General features: G+C 37.9%; 1 protein-coding gene across 1 annotated transcript in view; it reads left to right on the top strand.

Annotated features, from left to right (window-relative positions):
- Window positions 1–20,268, top strand: part of LOC118195454 (A disintegrin and metalloproteinase with thrombospondin motifs 6-like) — a 493,619-nt gene that overhangs the window by 381,927 nt on the left and 91,424 nt on the right. The window contains exons 16-17 of the mRNA XM_085819861.1: window positions 1,603–1,844; window positions 5,785–5,914. Of these exons, the coding sequence (XP_085675987.1) occupies window positions 1,603–1,844; window positions 5,785–5,914 (372 nt within the window). The remainder of the gene's footprint in view (window positions 1–1,602; window positions 1,845–5,784; window positions 5,915–20,268) is intronic.

Here is a 20,268-nt window from a genome sequence, read left to right as displayed (position 1 = left end):
ATTTATTTACTTATTATATATATATATTAACATTAACATGTATTAACAAAATTTATATTATTATGTGTTAGAGAAAATTCTCCAACCAAAATTTTTATGTAATAAGTTATGTTAATGTGAATACAATTATTGTATACAATTTATCTGCAAACCAGCCACAATATGGCCATGCCAAATTCAAGAATTAATAATAAATACTAGACAAAGGCGGACGTGGGCAGAAGCGGTTAACCGTAATGGTAGAGGGATGGTGCTCACGTCCTCCGCTATTACCACTACTAGGTATCGATTACAATATATACAAAAAATATTTAATTTAATTATTTCTGGCGGCTCATTTTGTAGTTCACATAGCATATTATAAAGTTTTTTCGAATTTTGATTTGACCACGTTTATTTTAGACACTCGGCGTATAGTGTTTTTAATTTTCCCTTTTTTTTTTAATTTTCTTATAACATTTCGTTGTTAATATGGTTTATAAAAGATAAAATTAGATTCTGATTTGACATCAACGCGTTGTGAATATTTTGACCAGAATTTATATACATAAATTTGTTACTAAATGCAGCGCAAACGATTAGCAGAGTCGTGATAATTCACGATTTGAAGCATAAAATACAAGACAAAGTATTCCAAAACTTTTTTGCTCGTGGACCCTTATTTGAAGTTTACTATGGTCAATGCCCCTTTCAAGTTCGTTCAACATCCCCCTGCTCTCCTAAATGTGATTTAATGGATGGATTTTGAGTGTAATTTGTAGACTGCCCCGGAGAATGCTAAAATTCTTCGACATGTATTGCATTTGCACTGCATCAAATTGCTATTCAAAACTCACTACACAATACAGTAACAAAATACTTAAAGATTTCTCAAAACATTTATAGAAGTGAACGTGAAAATTTGTGCATTGAATCTTTGCCAGTCATGCCGATTGCATATTTTCACTGCTTTTTCGAATAGCTAGACATATGCATATTAATGCGCTCATCAAGAATGGCCGATTTCCATTGGTCATTTATTCGAATGATTAGCAAAAGTGTTGCTCAAGGTCACCACACTGGGCGACCGATATTATGCTCGCGAGAATGGAGAGGTTTAATTCCATTCTTCATGGAGAATACTCCAAGAGAAGGATGAGAGGTTCCCATTGCTTTTTCTCTACATTGAAGTCTCTCGAGAGGACTTTCGGTTTGCAAGCATTTTAAGCACCTTCATGCCGCGCAGAAAAGTACAAATTAAGCTTTCTCCAGGATTCGAACCCGAGCCCAGCGATATGGATGCTTGCAGCGGTAACCATTGTACCGATCAGGGCTGTTATTGCTATTGTAAAATGCTGTAAATATTTCTATGAATAATTAAGCCGTATTTAATCGAGAAATACCATCCTGGCTTTTCTCGGTTATATTATAGCGCTTCCCGAAAACATTTGCTTATAAATGGAAGAATCAAATAGGTGCCAAAAACGTAAAACGAATGTAAAAGACATATATTTATATTCAGTTCTCAATATTTGCTTCCCATAGCATGTGCTCAAATACAGATTAATTCATTATTTAAATACTGTTTGTGCTGTTGAAATATGCTGACATGTATTTTGTCAGGTTATGTGGAGATAATTAAGGTACCCCAAGATGCAAGAAATATTAGACTGGAAGAACAAGGAGAGGCCACTAACTATCTGGCAGTCCAAGGAGAGACAGGGGAATTTTATTTGAACGGCAGATGGTTTATACAATGGAGTGGAGAATACAGAGCTGCAGGGACAACTCTTTATTACCAAAGGGATGGAGAAAAAGAATCGCTTCATATCCCTGGACCCACAAAGGAGACACTAAGAATTCTAGTAAGTATAGAATTCAGTAATTTTCTAATATTATTTACTGCTCGTTATATTGATGTTGAGCAAAGGATAAAATAAATAAGGTGACAACATAGCTCATTACAAATGAGTGAGGCGCTTCATAAGGTGACAACAAAGCTCATTATAAATGAGTGAAACTATGGGATCCTTACCCATTAATTGTTAAACCACCTTACTGGGCGGGATGACTTTTCGACTAAAGATGCCGCACTCTGCGGCGCTTAAAACACTGGCTCGAGGTCTTCGTCTGCCTACTACCTAGTCCTGAGAAGGTGGCTTCTGAACAAACCACACAGGCTTTGAAGATGCTAGAACCAGTCTGCATTGACAACTGGCCCGTCACGTTAGCCCTCGAATTCGTGTAACTATCTCATGTATTTTATGGCTGCACAGTCCAGACTATCAGGTACAGAACTTAGCCAGTACAATTTTTAAAGTAAGATAAAAAAAAAAAAAATTCATGTTCATAGGAACTTGTGAATTGCACAGTATTAGTAAAATGCGAGTCATGTTACAGAAAATAATAGGAAACCAATCGAAATTATGAACTGATTGATAATCAAAGAAAATATATTGTTATTAAGGAAACATAGAAGGGATCTGTAATTAAAGTTCTCCAACTCAGAGCTACATACAGCTGTAACCAGAATAGTGCGCGGATTTGTGTATGATACAATAAAAGGATGCAAAAGGCATTTCGTAACAAATCACATTAGTTCCACTTATCGCCACTATAGAGTGTATTACTGGGAAAATTCATACTACAAACAGACTTGTAACCGGCGTGTCACGTAGGGTCGTGGAATCTAAAAGCTGCAATTTTTTTTTTAAATTTAGAGAAGCAATGAGCTGAAAAACTGAGAGATGACACTATTTTTAGAATTTAGGGGAGACATTCCTTAGCACAATTTAGGGACAACAAAATTTTTAAATTTAGAAAGTCACCATGCACCAGAATTCAGTACACAAAGAGACTGCACTTGAAAGCACAGACGGGACTGAGTACATACACGTGTAAGTATTTTCATTGCCATGCAACAGCTACTACAAAATTTACAAACATTCTTGAAGAACTTGACTTTAAGTTTGTAAGATTACGCTTTGCTGGTTAAATTCGTTTACGAAATCACCGAACTTGCCTATGGACATCCTTCAAGAGGCTTCGGAAGGATTCAGTCACTGCTAAAGCATTCCTAAACAATGATAGTGCAAATTAAAAGCAACAGAATCATTGACTGCCCGTCCTGGAAGAGAAAGGAAACCCCTTTCTCACGGAAGTAGGACAGAAGGTCATGGTTCAGGCTTTAAGACGAACTCTAGTGTTCTATTGAGTTGCTCTGGAACTAATTTGGCGATCCCATTCCTTTATTGGCCCAGCGGTGAAGTCTGCTAGTTCGATCCAGGATTCGAATCCCAGCGATCGGACTGGCTGCATGGGCGTTTACGTGATTTTCACCATGTGTAACGTGTATACGAACCAGTTTCCCTTAAAAAGCTCTCCATGAAGTCATCTTTTCCCTTAGACAGATAGCCTTTTAGTGCTTTTTCATAACTAAATAAACCAAACCCATTCCTTTATTGCGTCATACACAGACTTTTATGATGCCTAGTTACCGTTGTAGGCACCCCAGAATATGAGAACTTTAATTATGGCTTAGCGTTCAGATCAACATATTTTATGTGATTAGCATATCAAAGCAGCAGTTAAATGCGCGACAGACATAGAAACTGTGTTATTAGTCATCTTTATTGGTATAAAAATATTTGAAATATAGCCACCTTCAACGTGTTAAATTTCCATAATTACCGTGTACGGTCCACTTGCTTATCTCTTAAGTGACAATTGTACGTGTAGTAAATTCTGGTAGGAACTACACAGAAGAAGGGTTAAAAGTACCCTTTATTAAACTCTTTAAAATTAACAATGCGTCAACTCGACGCTAACACACTACGCCTCTCTAGGGCGTTAACTGAAATCACAGAACTAAATAAAAATTCGAAGATGTTCACAAGTAGTAGAAAATCAAATTACAAGGCTCAGATATTCCTGTTTTTTAAACTCGTACAATAAATACTCGTTTTTTAAACACGTCGAAATTTGTGGCAGCAATGTAAATGCTGTTAGGCCACACAAACCAGCAATAACTCCCGGAGTAGAAGCTCACGTTACTTAGAGGACGGCAACAGCCGAACTCTCTCTAACTTTTCCACTGAACATCGGTTTAAACTCTTTCTTTACAAGGTAGAATTTGCATACCTTCACGCGTGCTACCAAATTTCAATATTTTGGCGTTGACAATTAGGGGAATGAAGGCTTATAGGAAAGTTTAAAATTAAAATTAAATTTGTTAGTTAAAATAAATATAAATCCCTACAACCGTATTTTACTCATGTTTTTCGCCTCCTTTTTCTTACCAGTTTTATTACGGAAAATTGGGAAAGGAAAATTTGCTAATAATTTAATTTTCGAAGAAAGCAGTTACAATAAGAATGCCAAAAATTAAAAGTATTCGTTGATAATGTACCGGTAACTATCACAATACTATTTATTTAAAAGAAATTTACCTCGTAATAAGAATACATAGTAATATTAACATTACAATACTTAATTAGATATCTTTATTAAGTACTTCCCTGTATCTTGAATTCGCAAAGCTCTTATTGTTGTCCACTGTTACTCCTTACGCCGCCATTTACAGCTTGCAAGTTGTCGGCATAGTTAACCAGTATCATCATCTTTGTCACCATTCTATCTATCTTTCCACATGCAGTGATCTTCACAATCATCAAGATTAGAGCAGTTTTCTTAAACCACTTCACTATTATTGCTCAATTAATATGAGCCCATGCACCCAAAATCCACGAGCAAATCATTAGTAAGAGAAAAATGACCACTACATGGACAGATTCATTTTAAAATTTAGAGAAGCTCGCTTTCTAAACGGCTTGAATATATTAAAATTACGTGAATATTAAAAAAATGTTCAGAACTTTGTGCTAAAAGAATACTCGAGTAAATACGGTACATACTTACTTCTCTGCCAATGCCGTTAAAAACATTTCTGTAGTCTTTTGTTGGCGATTTTTTTTAACATCTTTCGAGCCTGTATCAGAACACCACATTCCATTTTTCTTTACACCGATTGTAGTAAGATCTTTTCCATTGTAATCAGTGGAGTTATTCATTTCTTCGTTCTCAGTACTGGATGAAGACATAAGGACAAGATTTCTGTTAGAAAATGTTAAGGTATAATAGTTACCATCTAAGAACTGCGTAAGTAGTTTGAACAAGTACAGGCTGAAGTGGTTAGGGTATCAGAATTTAACCTTCGGTTGTGCAGACATTCCCATCACTCTCCCTAGGCAGCTTCACCCCAATTCAAAGAAAGTACCACGGTTTTTTTTTTTTGGACGCATCCATTGGTCTGCCACCTTCCTTTCCAACCAACAAATCATTTGAGAGGATTTTCGCCTCGTTAGCATGTTAAGCGCCCTCTTGGTGCACAGACACTGTACACTTGCAAAACATCCATGTTCTATGGGATTCAAACGTGGATCCATCAGTACGGTAGACAGCATTGCCAACGACTTTACCTATCATAAACATTGCCAAACGTGAAGATATTACCATTATGAAATTCAGTTAGCTCGAAACAGATTCCATTTAGAAGTCTTATCATACAGGTTGGAGCAAGCAAACCTTATTTAAAATAACACAGCTTAGTGAAGTGTGCTAGTTAAAATTCAAATGAAACTTCAACAAACAACATCACACAAGCAGCATGCATATTAATCAAATGTAAATATTTTGTTGTCTTTTGGGCTTTTAATTTATATTTATTCTTCAGGTATTATTTGTTGATGTGTGAATATTAATAGATGCGATATCTAAAAAGACACTTTCTGTTTCTGTTTTCTGTAGCTGTTATACCAGACAGAAAATCCTGGACTTGTTTATGAATATACTATCCCAAATAAGAATATTACACGGAAACCTGAATTCAGTTGGTCTTTTGCAGATTGGACTGTGTGTTCAGCCTCTTGCGGAGGAGGTAATACTGTTTTATTTTTCCACTCGCCAAACTGTATTATACTTTGTAATGCACATATAAAAAATTATGATTTGTAAGCGATAGGGGTGAGTGAGTGAGTGAGTGATTATGGCGCAAAAACCAAAGATGATTATGACGCGCCAAACACAAGATGGGATGATTACAATTTGTGACATTAAAATTCAATAAATAAAAACAAGTAGATAAATGTACCAAATCCAGAGGATGAAGTCATATCAATACAAGTCAAAAGCACACATTAAAATTCAACACACAATCTTCAAAACAAATTACATTAGGTAATAAAAGCCAATCTTTTTTAAATAATAAAATAAATTACAATTGACCTCTCTTCCGATTAAACGGTCGAGAGGTAAGTCACAGTTATTAAAATATTTCTGGCGAAGACCATTAAAACATGGACACTCAATTAAAATATGACGAACAGATAAACAAACATTACAATTAAAACACACAGGCTCATTTTCAGCTTTGAGAAGATAATTATGTGTGACTCTAGTGTGACCAGTTCTGAGGCGAGTCAAAAGAACGTCCTCCTTACGATTTCCAGCAAAATCCCAATTCTCAATTCTAGGCTTGACGTTTCTCAACTTGTTGTGATGCTGAACATCCCAAATTTGCTGCCATTTTTTTCGGACCTTTCCCTTGATGACACTGCAGATATCTCTAAAAGGGATAAGGCGACTGGACAGTTCAACAGCAGATTTGGCTGCGATATCTGCAAGCTCATTTCCCTTTATTCCAGCATGTTCAGGAACCCAGCAGTACAGGACTTCATAACCTCGAATCGTTAAATTTATATGAATTTTGAGAACATCCACTACCACAGGATTCTGAGGGTTGGGAAAAGCTTCCAAAGATTTCAGAGCACTATACGAGTCTGTATAAACTACGAACTTTTTGTGGCAGAGCTTTGAGATGTACAAAAGACCATAATATATTGCAGTTAGTTCAGATGTTAGGACTGAGAAAGCATGGTGCAGGCATCTGCTCTCTATGTAATTTTCGAAAACAAAAGCCATTCCGACATGATCATTTGACTTTGATCCATCTGTGTATATCGGATAATAACTGCTATATTTCTGCCTGTGCTCAGCAAAGAGTTGTCTGTAAATGATCGCGTTAGTGCTTGCCTTCGCATGATGCTTAAAAACATTAAGAAGCTGAATCCGTACATTTTCCCAAGGTGGGATTTCAAAATTCTGTACTACTTGGGGGCGCATATCAGAGAGGGAAAGTTCCTCAATGACAGGGCGAGCTCTTAAGAGAAAGGTAGGAACACAGGAGGGACGTGTTTCAAATAATGTGTTACACTCATTATCAAGTAAGCACAGCTTATTAGGATGTTCAGGTTGGGATAGAATATTAAAATATTGCAAAAGGGACAATTGCTCACGAAAGTTAGTGATGGTTCGTTAGAGTCAACATATAGGCTCTGTACAGGAGAAGTCCTCAAAGCTCCTGAACAAATCCGCAAACCTTGATGGTGAACAGGGTCCAGTTTTAACAAAACAGATGACCGAGCGGATCCATAAATAACTGAGCCATAATCCAGTCTAGAGCGGATAAGCGCTCTGTAAACGCGAATCATAGAGCAACGCTCTGCACCCCAGGAGGTGTTCGCCAACACTTTTAAAATATTTAGTGTATTAAGACACTTCTTTCTCAGGTTTAAAACATGAGAAAGGAAAGTCAATTTCTGGTCGAACGTCACTCCTAAAAATTTTACTTCGGGCGCTACAGGAATAATTGTACCACTTAGATATAACTCAGGTTCAGGATGGAGACCTCGCTTTTTACAAAAGTGTACGCACACAGTTTTCTGTTTCGAAAAAGTAAATCCCTGTTTGTCTGACCATTCTTGGATCTTATTCAGAGCCATCTGCAATTGCCTCTCTATGTATCTCATATCTGCTCCTCGACAGCTAATCTGTAAATCATCTACATATAGTGATCCCAAGATGGTGGGAGGAAGTTCTTTTAATACAGAATTTATTTTTAAACTGAAAAGCGTTACACTAACAACACAGCCTTGAAGTACACCCTCTTCCTGTTGAAAAATATCCGAAAAAACAGAGCCAATTCTTACTTGAAAAGTTCTAGCGTTCAGGAAATTCTGAATGAAAATTGGTAGGTTGCCGCGCAAGCCACTCTCGTGAAGATCGCGAAGTATACCGTATCTCCATGCCTTTTCATAAGCCCTCTCCACATCAAAGAAAATTGAGACAAGGTGATTTCTTCTGACAAAAGCTTTTCGAATGGATGTCTCTAAGAGGAGCATGTTATCTACGGTTGTTCTCCCCTTTCGAAAACCGCTTTGATAAGGCGATATAATATTATTCTTTTCCAAGAAGTAGACTAGGCGGCTGTTTACCATCTTTTCAAACAGTTTGCAAACACAACTGGTAAGAGCAATTGGCCGATAGTTCGAGGGATTCCTTGGGTCTTTCCCTGGCTTGGCAATAAGAATGACAACAGCTCTCCTCCATGAACTGGGAAAAGTACGCTCCTTCCACACTCTATTGTAAAGAGTGAGAAGGGCTTTCAGTGACTTATAGGACAGATGCTTTAGCATTTCGTAATTTATGCCATCAAAACCAGGAGAAGACCTATGTGTCTGCAACAAAGCTCTCTTTAATTCCACCATAGTAAATGCTCTATTGTAAGGCTCAGATTTGGAAGAGTTGAATGCGATGAGTTTTATTTCCGAGTGCTGCTTGATAGTGAGAAATGCAGGTGAATAGTTTCTGCTGGAAGAAACGGCAGCAAATGTCTCACCTATAGTATTTGCAATTTCTTCTATGGAGCTAATCACTCGGCCATCTTTTTCCAAAAAGGAAAGTGAGTGGTCCTTATATATTCCGCATGCTTTTCGAACTCTTTCCCAAACCGCCTTACTAGGCGTAGAGGAAGTTATTGACGACACATATGAAATCCAAGAATTCCTTTGGCTCTGCCTTCTTACTTTTCGTGCATTTGCTTTGGCTCTTTTAAAGGCTATGAGGTTTCGCAGAGTAGGATATCTACGAAAAATACCCCATGCTTTTTTCTGTTTTTTCAGTGCTTCATGACAGTCGCGATTCCACCACGGTTTCGAATATTTTAGTATTTTTCCTGATGTTCTAGGAATGGAAAGCATAGCTTCCTGAGTAATAGTACACTCACGTTTGTGAAAATTGCAACACCATGAAGGACTTACGCGATTGAGCTGAAATTTTCAGGAAATGCAAAGTAGCGCATGATATGCAAATGATTAGAATTGCAAATCCGTAGCGCATGCGTATGCTGCGCAGCGCCCTCTGAACGGCTGATGGATCCGAATAAATAGACGGCTGTAGCGAGGCGTGTATGGTTATCGGTGGTTATCTGCTAGTGGTAAACGTTAACTCAATCTGTACTTATGCCTCGTCGACAAAAGAGAGCGAGATTTGAACAACTTACAGAGTTTGAACGAGGGAGAATCATCGGCCTTCGTGAAGCTGGATTGTCGTATCGTGCAGTAGCCTCTCGTGTGCAGCGTAACAGCAGCACAGTGATGCGCGTTTGGAAGCAGTGGATGGACGAGTGTCGGACAACTCGGAAATCCGGGAGTGGACCCCGAAATGTGACGTCAGCTCGCGATGATAGACACCTGGTCCGCATAGCGCGGACGGACCGTACAGCTTCCTCTAGACAATTGGCAGCACTGTGGTCAATAGCTACAGGTGTTTCATTGTGTGCTTCATCAATTCGTAGACGTCTGCTGCAGTGTGGACTGCGCGCACGGACTCCTTTATACAGGATCCCCCTAACGCACGACCATCACCGCCTGCGGCTACAATGGGCCAATCAGCATAGAGACTGGCGTGCTGATTGGCAGCATGTCGTGTTTTCTGACGAATCCCGCTTTAATTTGTGGTACCATGATGGCCGCATTCGTGTCAGACGCTATGCCGGTGAACGCCACCTTCCGGAGTGCATTATCGAACGCCACAGTGGACGAACACCCGGAGTTATGGTCTGGGGCGCCATAGCATATCATAGACGATCTCAATTGCTACGAATTGTGGGCAATCTGAACAGCAACCGGTATATCCGTGAAGTTCTACAGCCCGAAGCTGTTCCCTTCTTTCGAAGCTTGCCAGGCGCTGTATTTCAACAGGACAATGCCCGCCCTCATACTGCTCGGATTGTTAAATCCTTCTTTGCAGCGCAGCAGGTACAGCTTCTTCCTTGGCCTGCGTGTTCCCCGGATATGTCGCCAATTGAACATGGGTGGGATGTCATTGGTCGGCGTCTTGCTCGTTTTCCTCGTCCTGTTGCGTCTGCAGACGAACTTTGGGTACGCGTACAAACGATATGGAATGCTCTTCCTCAGTCAGACATTCAAACTTTGTTTGACTCCATGCCACGTCGTGTAGCAGCACTTATTGCGGCGCGTGGTGGCCACACAAAATACTGATTCTGATCTCTTGTCCTTGTTTGTTTGCTTTGAACATTTAATCATTTATTTGTACCACTACCACTCAACTGTGTATTAAATTGCATTCAATTATGACGATTCCTTCTTGGTGTTGCAATTTTCACAAACGTGAGTGTATTAGTAACAGCTTCCACAGCGTCATCGATATGCACATCTTCTACCATTTCCTCTGTGAGCTCTGCGGAGGAAGAGAAGAGTTCCCAGTCTGCCCTGTCCAGTATAAACCGAGGGAGTCTCGACATGGGGTTTGCTCCTCTTCGTGCAAGAGATACAAAAATGGGATAATGATCGCCGTTGTACAGGTCATTTCCGACACTAAAAGTGCAAAATGGCAACAAGGATGGTGAACAGATGGCAAGGTCGAGAGCGTGGAATGTCCTTGAAGGCTCATGGAAGTACGTATCCTGCCCATTATTCAGGAGACAAAGGCTATGATCGTCGATCATTTGCTCAATTTGTCTTCCTCGGCAATTTGTATCTTTACTACCCCAGAGTGGACTATGGCCGTTAAAATCTCCTATTATGATAAAAGGCTCAGGCAGCTGCTCTATTAGATTATTTAAATCCTGCTGATCAATGCGCTCATTTGGAGGCAAATACAAAGAAACAAATGAAACAACAATATGAAGATTTATTTGAGTAGCGACAACTTGGAGGGATGTCGTCAAAGAAAGAACATTTGACGGATAATCCAGTGAGGAGAGGAGACCTACACCTCCACTGGCACGCTCACCTGCAAGGTTATCCTTTCTGACGATAGAAAACCTCCGAAGTTTTGCATGTTGTTCTGGTTTCAGATTTGTTTCCTGTATAGCTAAGCACGCAGGATGATACGCATTTATTATAGATTTGATGTCAAGTAAATTTCGGTGGAAACCGCGACAGTTCCATGAGATGAGGGTGGCCATTATAAATGGTTTTTGTTTTTTCTGTGCTCTTGTTTGGTTTTTCGTGGAAGTAGATACTTGGGAACTTCCAGACACTCTCTACTTCCATACCGTCTGAATCCGCAGATTCAGAAACCATTCCATCAAGAGAGCTATTGCTGGAACTTCTATTTTTATTTGTTTCTTTTTGTGTGGTAGTTTTGGGTTTGCTTTGTATTACTATTTCTTTATTTTGTACTGTATGGGTTGGGTTTTCTTTCTTGCTGTTGCTTGTAGTCTGTTGAGTTTTGTTTGGTGGAGTCTGCATACTAACTGATGTTTGGGTAGCAACTGTGCGAGATCTTTTAAGAGCATTGGCATAAGATGTATTTGGTCGTAGCTGTGTGCTTTGGATTAATCTTCTGGCTTCGGCATATGAGATGTTCCTCGTAACCTTTGCAGTCTGCACTTCTTTTTCCAATTTCCAGTTTGGGCAGAGGCGTGAAACTGCTGGGTGCTCACCCTTGCAATTTATACAAAGAGGCGCAGCGGTACAATTTTCAGAATCGTGGCCAATCTGTGAGCATCGGGCGCATGTGAGGCTGCCACGACAAGACGTCTTAGAATGGCTGAAACGCTGGCATTGGAAACATCGCATAGGGTTTGGAATATAAGGTCTTACAGGAATATTTAGATATCCGGCCTTAATATTCTTAGGCAGATCAGGCGTGTTGAAGGTAAGGATCACGTGTTTCGTGTCTATCAACTTACCTTCTTTACGCATCTTGATCCGCCTTACACCGCAGACATTTTGTTCGGATAACTCAGAAGCGATCTCTTCTTCAGAAACATACAGAAGGTCGAATTCTGTGATTACACCCCGACAATAGTTCAGTGACTTATGTGGTGTTACATTGACATTCGCTTGCCCAAGTTTAGTTATCTGAAGTAAAGAAGCAGACTGGGTGGCTGAGTTTGTATCAATAAGCAAGTCTCCGGAGCGGAGACGCTTTATATTTCTCGGCTCACCAATACAAGACTGGATGTATTTGTTAATTACGAAAGGAGACATCTTATGCATTTCGCCAGAAGGACTAGAGATGACTAGGAAACGGGGACTAGTTATTATTTTTTTATTTGCATCTGTCCGTAATTTTTTTGCAGAATTTTCAGAACTAGGTTGAGTGACTGGTTTAGTAGTAGACTTTTCAGAATAGGTTGAATGATTGGTTTATTAGTAGATGGTTCAGAGCTAGGTTGAGTGACTGGTTTAGTAGTAGACGTTTCAGAACTAGGTTGAGAGACTGGAGTGATTTCAAAATCTTTTAGTAAAAAAATATGGGAATTTGCCATGTTTATAAGAGAAAAGATTCGGGTCCGACGGCCCCGCCCACCACGGAGCCCAACAAGGGAACACAGATTCCTGTGTTAGGGCTAGCCGGACCTATACGCAAACTGAAGCCCCACAGTCGGCTTTCCCGAAAGCAGGTACTCCCGAGAGCTTGACCCCAAGCCACTGACACAAGGACTAGTGACCAGCCGTTTGACACCCGTGAGGACGACTAAGGTGCCTCCCGTTTAGCTGAAGCAGAGGCCAAAGCAGTGTGTTGGGGACAGTACCTCGCCCCTCAACTACCAGGACCCTCCTTTCCAGCGACACGGGTCTCCACGCACGTCAAACACGTGGGCAGTTTTCTCGCCACTCGAGAACTAGAGACAAGGTCTGTTCCAGTCTCTCGTGATGAGCCCCAAACTCCGTAGAGAGAAACCACGAGGGAGAAAGAAAGGGAAAAAGTTCCAGCCAAGAGGAGAGGAGACGGAAAAGAGGATAGATCATTGGGGCTCCAGGATCGTGACACCCGTCTCACCAAGAAGATGATCCCCTGAAGGGCTAGGGTACCTCGGGATTGCCACACCCGTACTCACAAAAGTGAGCCCCCTGAGGGGTGTAAGCGATAGGCTAATAAAATTAAAATGTCTGATGGAAGTGTTAAAATAAGACTTACAAAGTATGAGAAAATCATACTTTAAAATGTTTAAACAGCTAAAATATTTAACTCTAGTGTCTTCCAGTTCAATGCATCATATAGTACTCAAGAATCTTTTACGAATTTCTTCCATTTTTTGTAATTTTGTTATCATACCATTTCTTCACAGTAAGAAAACCTAAAACGTTTGCGAGATGAGAGTAATGTTGTGAAGTATGATAAAGCAAGCTTTAAAAAATAGTTTACCTGCATAAGTGGTGTACGCATGTCCATAAAAGCAACCGGAAATTTGCAAATGGAATTTTGGCAAAAACACGATAAATTTTTCATGTTTCTCAATTATGAAAGTCTAATAATTTCTGAATCACGTCTGTTATGTACTCCTTTGAAAAATTAAAATTTCAAAATTTATATCCCTTAAATCCCTCCGTCGAGCTAAACAATTACTGTACTCACGGCTTCAGATACTTGTATAGGTGGTGCTATGTGTAGACAGATCGAAACGACATCGCTAATGAAGATACTAAAAGGAAAGAAGAATGGAAAAACAGTTCAAGGGTTAGGTTAGGTTATTTGATTATACCAAAGCAGCATACGAAGGATATCTGCCTAAGGGATGTTTCATGGAGAACTTTCTCAAGGAAACTGGCTTGTATTAACTTTATACATGTGGTAACGTATGATTTCTGTAGTAATGTATTCACATTACTAGAAAACCAACGAAAATTGCGAAAAAAGCAAAAGTTAACAGAAGGATTTGCCAAAAAATGTGTTTTATTTTTTATATGTTAAAATTAGTATTTGAAATTGCTAAAAATGTGTGTGTGTGTGTGTTTTATATGTTGAGAAGCTGAAGACTTAAATATTGCGATAGTTTGTATTTTTTTTTTTTTTTTTTTTTTTTGAAATCTGATGTGTACACATGACTTCCTTGCACGGAATATATTATACACATTTTTTCTTGCCTTTCATTTAAAGTTATTGGATTGAATTAAATCTACTTCGTCGATAGCGCATAAACTACAATAGAATAAACACACTCCTTAAAATTCACTATATTTGTTTACCTTAGCGACACTCTGGCGCTAGGTTCACTTAATGTATCCGAATGCGTTGAAATGACGAATTTTGGCGAAAATATCGAATTTTATTTTATTCTTTTTTTAAAATATTTGAAATCTTGGCCTTCTAAAACCGTCTTTATTTTAATTCTACGATAAATAGAAATCGTATTATAGCCGTTTTAGGGCAAGCCGGTAGCTGTCAAAATAACCGGAAGTTGTTGTCATTTGGATAATTTACGTGTGTTTTCTTTATATTTCAGCAAAGTTTAAAAGGTTTAAGTAATATCTGCATAATGCTTGTATTTTCATGTTTGGCCTCATTTCAACCTTTTATAATTTCTGAAATACTGTTTCGCAACATCAAATGTTGTTTACTATTTCTAGCGTAGTGTATGCGATTTGCTTGCGGTTCGATGATTGATATTAACTTTTATTTATGATTCTGTCGTTTTGTATTTATTAAATTTTTTTTAAAGTTGTTGAATTTAATCTTTTATTTTTTTTCTGTACTTTTGTTTTAACTTTAGCACGGGTAATGCTAAAAATAAGCGTGTGACTCGAAAGCGAAAATTCCATGGACATCGTACTGCTATATCAAATACTGTTATTGAAAACACAAGTATAATAACAGTACTGGTATAATAACAGTGACTGAAACGAAAATTAAATCTATACAGGAAATTAAAGATGAAAATATGATTAATAAATCGAATTTCTTTCGAAACCGTATAATTGACATCGAAATACTTGCAGATGTATTTAAAACATTGTTTTGCCCATTACGTTTATCGTCATGTTTAGAGCTATTAGAAGATTCCACTTTATGTTTCACTTCATATATCTCTATCAAATGTAAAACCTGCAGTTTTTGTAATTCATTTGCAACAAGTAAAAAACAAAATAAAATGAATAACACAAATATGCAGTTTGTTTTTGCTATGAGGCTAATAGGAAAAGGATACTCAGTTAGCAAAAAACTATGTGCAACATTGAATATGCCCTGCTTGTCAAAAGCAGGTTATAGAAGTTGTGGGGAAAAAAAAAAGAAACTTTGCATATTGCTTCGGTTGTTGCTCAAGATTCGATGAGTGAAGCTACATCAAAAATCAAGAACTTGAAAGCAAATGATGATTCTGAAACAGTTTGTGGTAGATCTTGCGACGGCACTTGGCAACGTCGAGGACATTGTTCTTTGAATGGCTGTGTCGTTGTTTTATCGATTGATACAGGTAAAGTCCTAGATGTCGAAATAATGTCTGAAAGCTGTAGGATTTGTAATCGATTAAGTAAAATGTACGAAACTAAAGACCATATGTGTTCTTCAAACCAATCCTGTTCATCATCGAGTACGAAGGCAGTCGGTGCATACAGGATCTTTGAACGCTCGAGCCAATTGAGGCAATTGAGGTATACAGAATTTTATGGTCATGGTGATTCTCAAGAATATTCGGTTGTCAAGGATGTATATGGGAAAGACAGCGTCACAAAATATGAATGTATCGGGCATATTAAAAAAAAAGTTGGGACACGTCTGCTTAAATTCAAAGCTAATCAATCATAAAGGGGTAGGGGGTAAAGGAAAACTGAGAGACAAATTTAAAAATAAATTGCAAAACTAGTACGGAATTGCTATTCGTAGCAATTCAAATAATTTGCTTGCAATGCAGGCTGCGGTTGTAGAAGCCCTTTATCACAGTTGTTCGGGAGTAAATAAAACAATGCATGGACAGCGTTTGAAGGGCATCGGTAGTTGGTGCAAATATCAACGTTCTGTAGCTGAAGGCAAAAAATATACTGAAAGGTCTAATGGCCTTCCACAAAATATTATTAACTCTATAAAGGCCTTTGTATTTTGAACGTTGTGACAAAAAGCTGCTGAAAAAATGCCTTCATGGGAAAACTCAAAATGCAAATGAAAATTTCAATGGATGTTTATGGCAAATAGTGCCAAAAGATGTGTTGGTCGAGCTCCCAACATTTACATATATTGCTGTTGTGTATTTTAATGAAGGATTTCAAGGAATCTTGGCTATGTTACGAGCATTAAATATTACTCCTGGCCCTTTTACTATCGAGGGATTCAAAACTCTTGATAATGAACGTATTGTTGACGTATCTAAATGACATTCGTTACCAATAGCAAAACAAGCCAGGAAAAAACTGAGAGGTATAAGAAAGTCAAATTCTTCTAAACTTGAGAGCGTAGAAGGTCTAACATATAAATGTGGGGGGTTTTAAGTGTATAAAATAAAGATTGTACACGTAATTTTATACTTTAAATGCATTTTTTGAGAAACTACGTTTTCACACGTATTTCAGCATTTAAAAAGTGATAAATGAAACAGTTCTAGATCAATTCATATAAAATTTGGCATAACTATTTTTTATAATATACTTGAGAGCCTGAATTAGGCGTTTTTGGATACAATGATTTTTAGTAAATTTATGCACTTTTAACAAAAATAAAAAAAATTGTTGAAAATTCCTATATCACCGTTTCAATTTGTAATATTCCAGTTGATAATATAAACACATCAAAACTCTTAATTCAGGCCCTTGACAAAAGTCAGAGCAATATATAAACAAAGCAAAACATTCAATAAAATGAAAATTTTAAATATGAGGATTTTTTGAATAATAATTTGTTTTGAAATTTTAAGCCAAAATTAAAATTTTTTAGAAAACTTTTAAAAACAAATTTTTATGTGGTTTTTATTGAAGATGTTTCAAAATATTGAAAAAAAATATCTTTTTAAAATTATTTTTCAAAAAAAAAAAGTGTTTCGAACGGATACCTTAACAGCGTTACATTTGATTCATATTATAACTCAGAAAGCACAAAATTTATACTATTTAAAGAATTTTCTAATCGTTGCCACATGTTCTACTCAAATACTATAATAAACCTGAAACAATGTATAAAAGGAATTAAGCAAACAACAACAACAACACACACACACATTACAGAGGATTCAATATTTCTCATTCAATTAATTCAGTTCTCACTTCACGACAAGGCGAAAGTACATAAAAACTCAAAATATCTATATTAAAAATTACGAAGTAAATTTTAAGCACTTATTTCCTCGAATAAATTCCAGAATGGATTAAGCATGATTTAATCTCAATAATAAAAGAAGGCGTTATCTTTGTTGTTGCGAAGCTTAGTTTCTCTAGATTGGCAACAAATCCACTATTGTGACAAGTTTCAAATGTACACAAACATGGCCGCCATGAAAAAAATTATGGCTCTTAGCCTCACTTAAACAACTTTTAAATTGTTAATAATTCTACAAATATTGCATGCAGATTTATTAAAGGCATCAAAACCTTAACCGAAAGATAAGAACAACATAATTCAATCACTTTTAAAGCAAAAAATGCACATTTACAAACAAACTGAGATCACTGAGCCGAGTAACATAGTGGATATATACAGTGGATGGACAAAAATATGGAAACACCTTGTGAAATGCATGTTTGAAAAGAAAGATTGATTTTAATGAAATATGTAGGTGGCGCTGGCGTTTTTGACTACTGACGCCACCTATACAACTTCGTAAATGTGCTAAACAGTTCAGTTGTTGTCGAAGTACTGTTATGTGAGGTTGTCATTGCATTATGTCAGAGTTAGCAGACTTCGAACGTGGGTAAATTGTTGGAGCACGTATGGTAGGTGCTTCCGTAAGCAAGGTAGCCGAGGTGTTTAGTGTTTCAAGATGTACTGTATCGAAGATTTATTCCGCATATTTGAAAAGCGGAAAAACATCATCTGCTAAATCACAGCGCGGACGAAAGTGTGTCCTGAGTGATCGTGACAGACGATCATTAAGGGCAATTGTGACGAAAAATAAGAAGACCACAACTGCAAAAGTTACTGCTGAAATGAATGTTGTGTTACCGAACCCTGTGAGTACCAAAACAATTAGAAGGGAGCTTCATAAACAGGGAATTGCTGGCCGTGCTGCAATTGAGAAGCCACTCATCAGTGATGCTAATGCGCGTAACAGGAAAAGGTGGTGTTTATGTCATAAAGCCTGGACTATAGAGCAGTGGAAGCGAGTAATATGGTCGGACGAGTCTTCTTTCACATTGTTTCCCACTTCTGGCCGAGTTTACGTCTGGAGAACGCCATCTCAAGCCTATAATACAAACTGCTTGTTGCCAAGAGTGAAACATGGCGGGGGTTCTGTCATGGTTTGGGCAGCCACATCGTGGTTCTCTGCTAGCCCCATGATAACTGTGTCAGGGCACATGACTGCCAAGACTTATGTGAACATTTTGGCCGATCAAGTTCATCCCATGGTACAACCTTTGTTCCCCGATGGTGATGGTGTCTTCCAAGACGACAAAGCCCCTGTTCACACAGCTCACATTGTCGAGGACTCGTTTTCTGAGCACGAGGATGAGTTGTCCCATCTCCCCTGGCCACCACAATCACCAGACCTGAATATTATCGAACCTTTGTGGTCTACATTGGAACGGAAAGTGCGTTCTTATTATCCACCGCCAACATCGTTATCTGAACTTGCCACCGTTTTGCAGGAAGAATGGTATAATATTCCCTTGGCAAACATACAGGAACTGTATTTATCCATTCCGAGAAGACTGCAAGCTGTTTTGGATGCCAACGGGTTTCCTACACCATATTAAGCAAAGAAACATGTTTTTTTAAAGGTGTTTCCATATTTTTGTCCAACCCCTGTATATATACATGTATTTATTTATTTATTCGTGCGGCTGACTGCAACCAAAATACGAGTTGCAGATCTACATGTTATAGCAGTCCTACACACAACATTTCAACGTTCTGAGGCTAGGCGCTTTTGAGTTATGCGAGATACACGTACGTACGCACAGACGCCACAAAAAATTCTCTTCAGAATTGATTTTAAATCAGTTTTATAATTTTTTTTGGGCGGGGGAAGAATCCCTTATTCTGTCCTTACATAGGGATCTCACACAAAAACATCATTAAATTGCATTCGATAGCGGTGAAAATGGATATTTTCGTTGAAATATGATGCCCGAAATTTTTCACGATTATAATACTTCCTTTTTACTTGTTCAAGAAAGTAAAAATCAGTCTCACCAACTTACATTTGATAAGTAACGTTACCTTTTCATCTGTAAATAATCACCAGATTGAGCCAAGATGGTTGCATTAAACTTTCAGTACCTATTTAATCTGCTATATAATTGGCAAATACTTTTGATGAAAGAATTTTTCATACTGTACATGTTTCATACTGTAATTAAGAAATATGATTTTTTTAATTACCATTTTCAATACGAAAAATTAATGAGGCCACTAGAAGATTTACATCTAGAAGGCTATCTTCCTATGGGGAGGGATATCTTTGTGGAGAATATAAGGGAAACATTATACATGGGAAAGACAACGAAGACTTTCAAACAGCAATCCCATTTGCTGGAATTTGAACCCACGTCGAGTGGTAGCGGTAGCGAGTTTACTGGTGCAAAACTCTATAGGTATCTGCGCCGAATACATATCAGATGCTTTCACACACGAGATCCCAAGTCAAACTACCACTGTTTAGCTACTTTATCGCTCGGCACTGGTGGGCGAATAAAATTTCAATATGCAATCCATTTATCTTCTGGTAAATTTGGGGAATCCATATTCCGACAGGACATGATTTATCAATAGCGTGAAAAGGTCACTTTTCCTCCCTTCTTTATAAATGAACAGTTGCTACTAAATACAATTTTTTGTGAAAACACAAATCGCACTAGATATAATATCATTATTATAGTTGTCGCTTCTTTTTGGTCATTCCTTTATTTGAAATTTTAATTTTAGAGGGAACGTATTTACGAAAAATGGTTAAATGTTAGAACTTAATAAATATAAGCATTTGATAAAAGTTACGTAAAGAATGAAATATTTTTCCTAACTTAAATGAATTAGGTCTTCTCATACAATAACACA

The sequence above is a fragment of the Stegodyphus dumicola genome, chromosome 7 (assembly GCF_044657685.1).
Source record: "Stegodyphus dumicola isolate Sdum_Otavi_A_Nest chromosome 7, ASM4465768v1".
Lineage (NCBI taxonomy): Eukaryota > Metazoa > Arthropoda > Arachnida > Araneae > Eresidae > Stegodyphus > Stegodyphus dumicola.
This window is presented reverse-complemented; position numbering and strand designations above follow the sequence as displayed.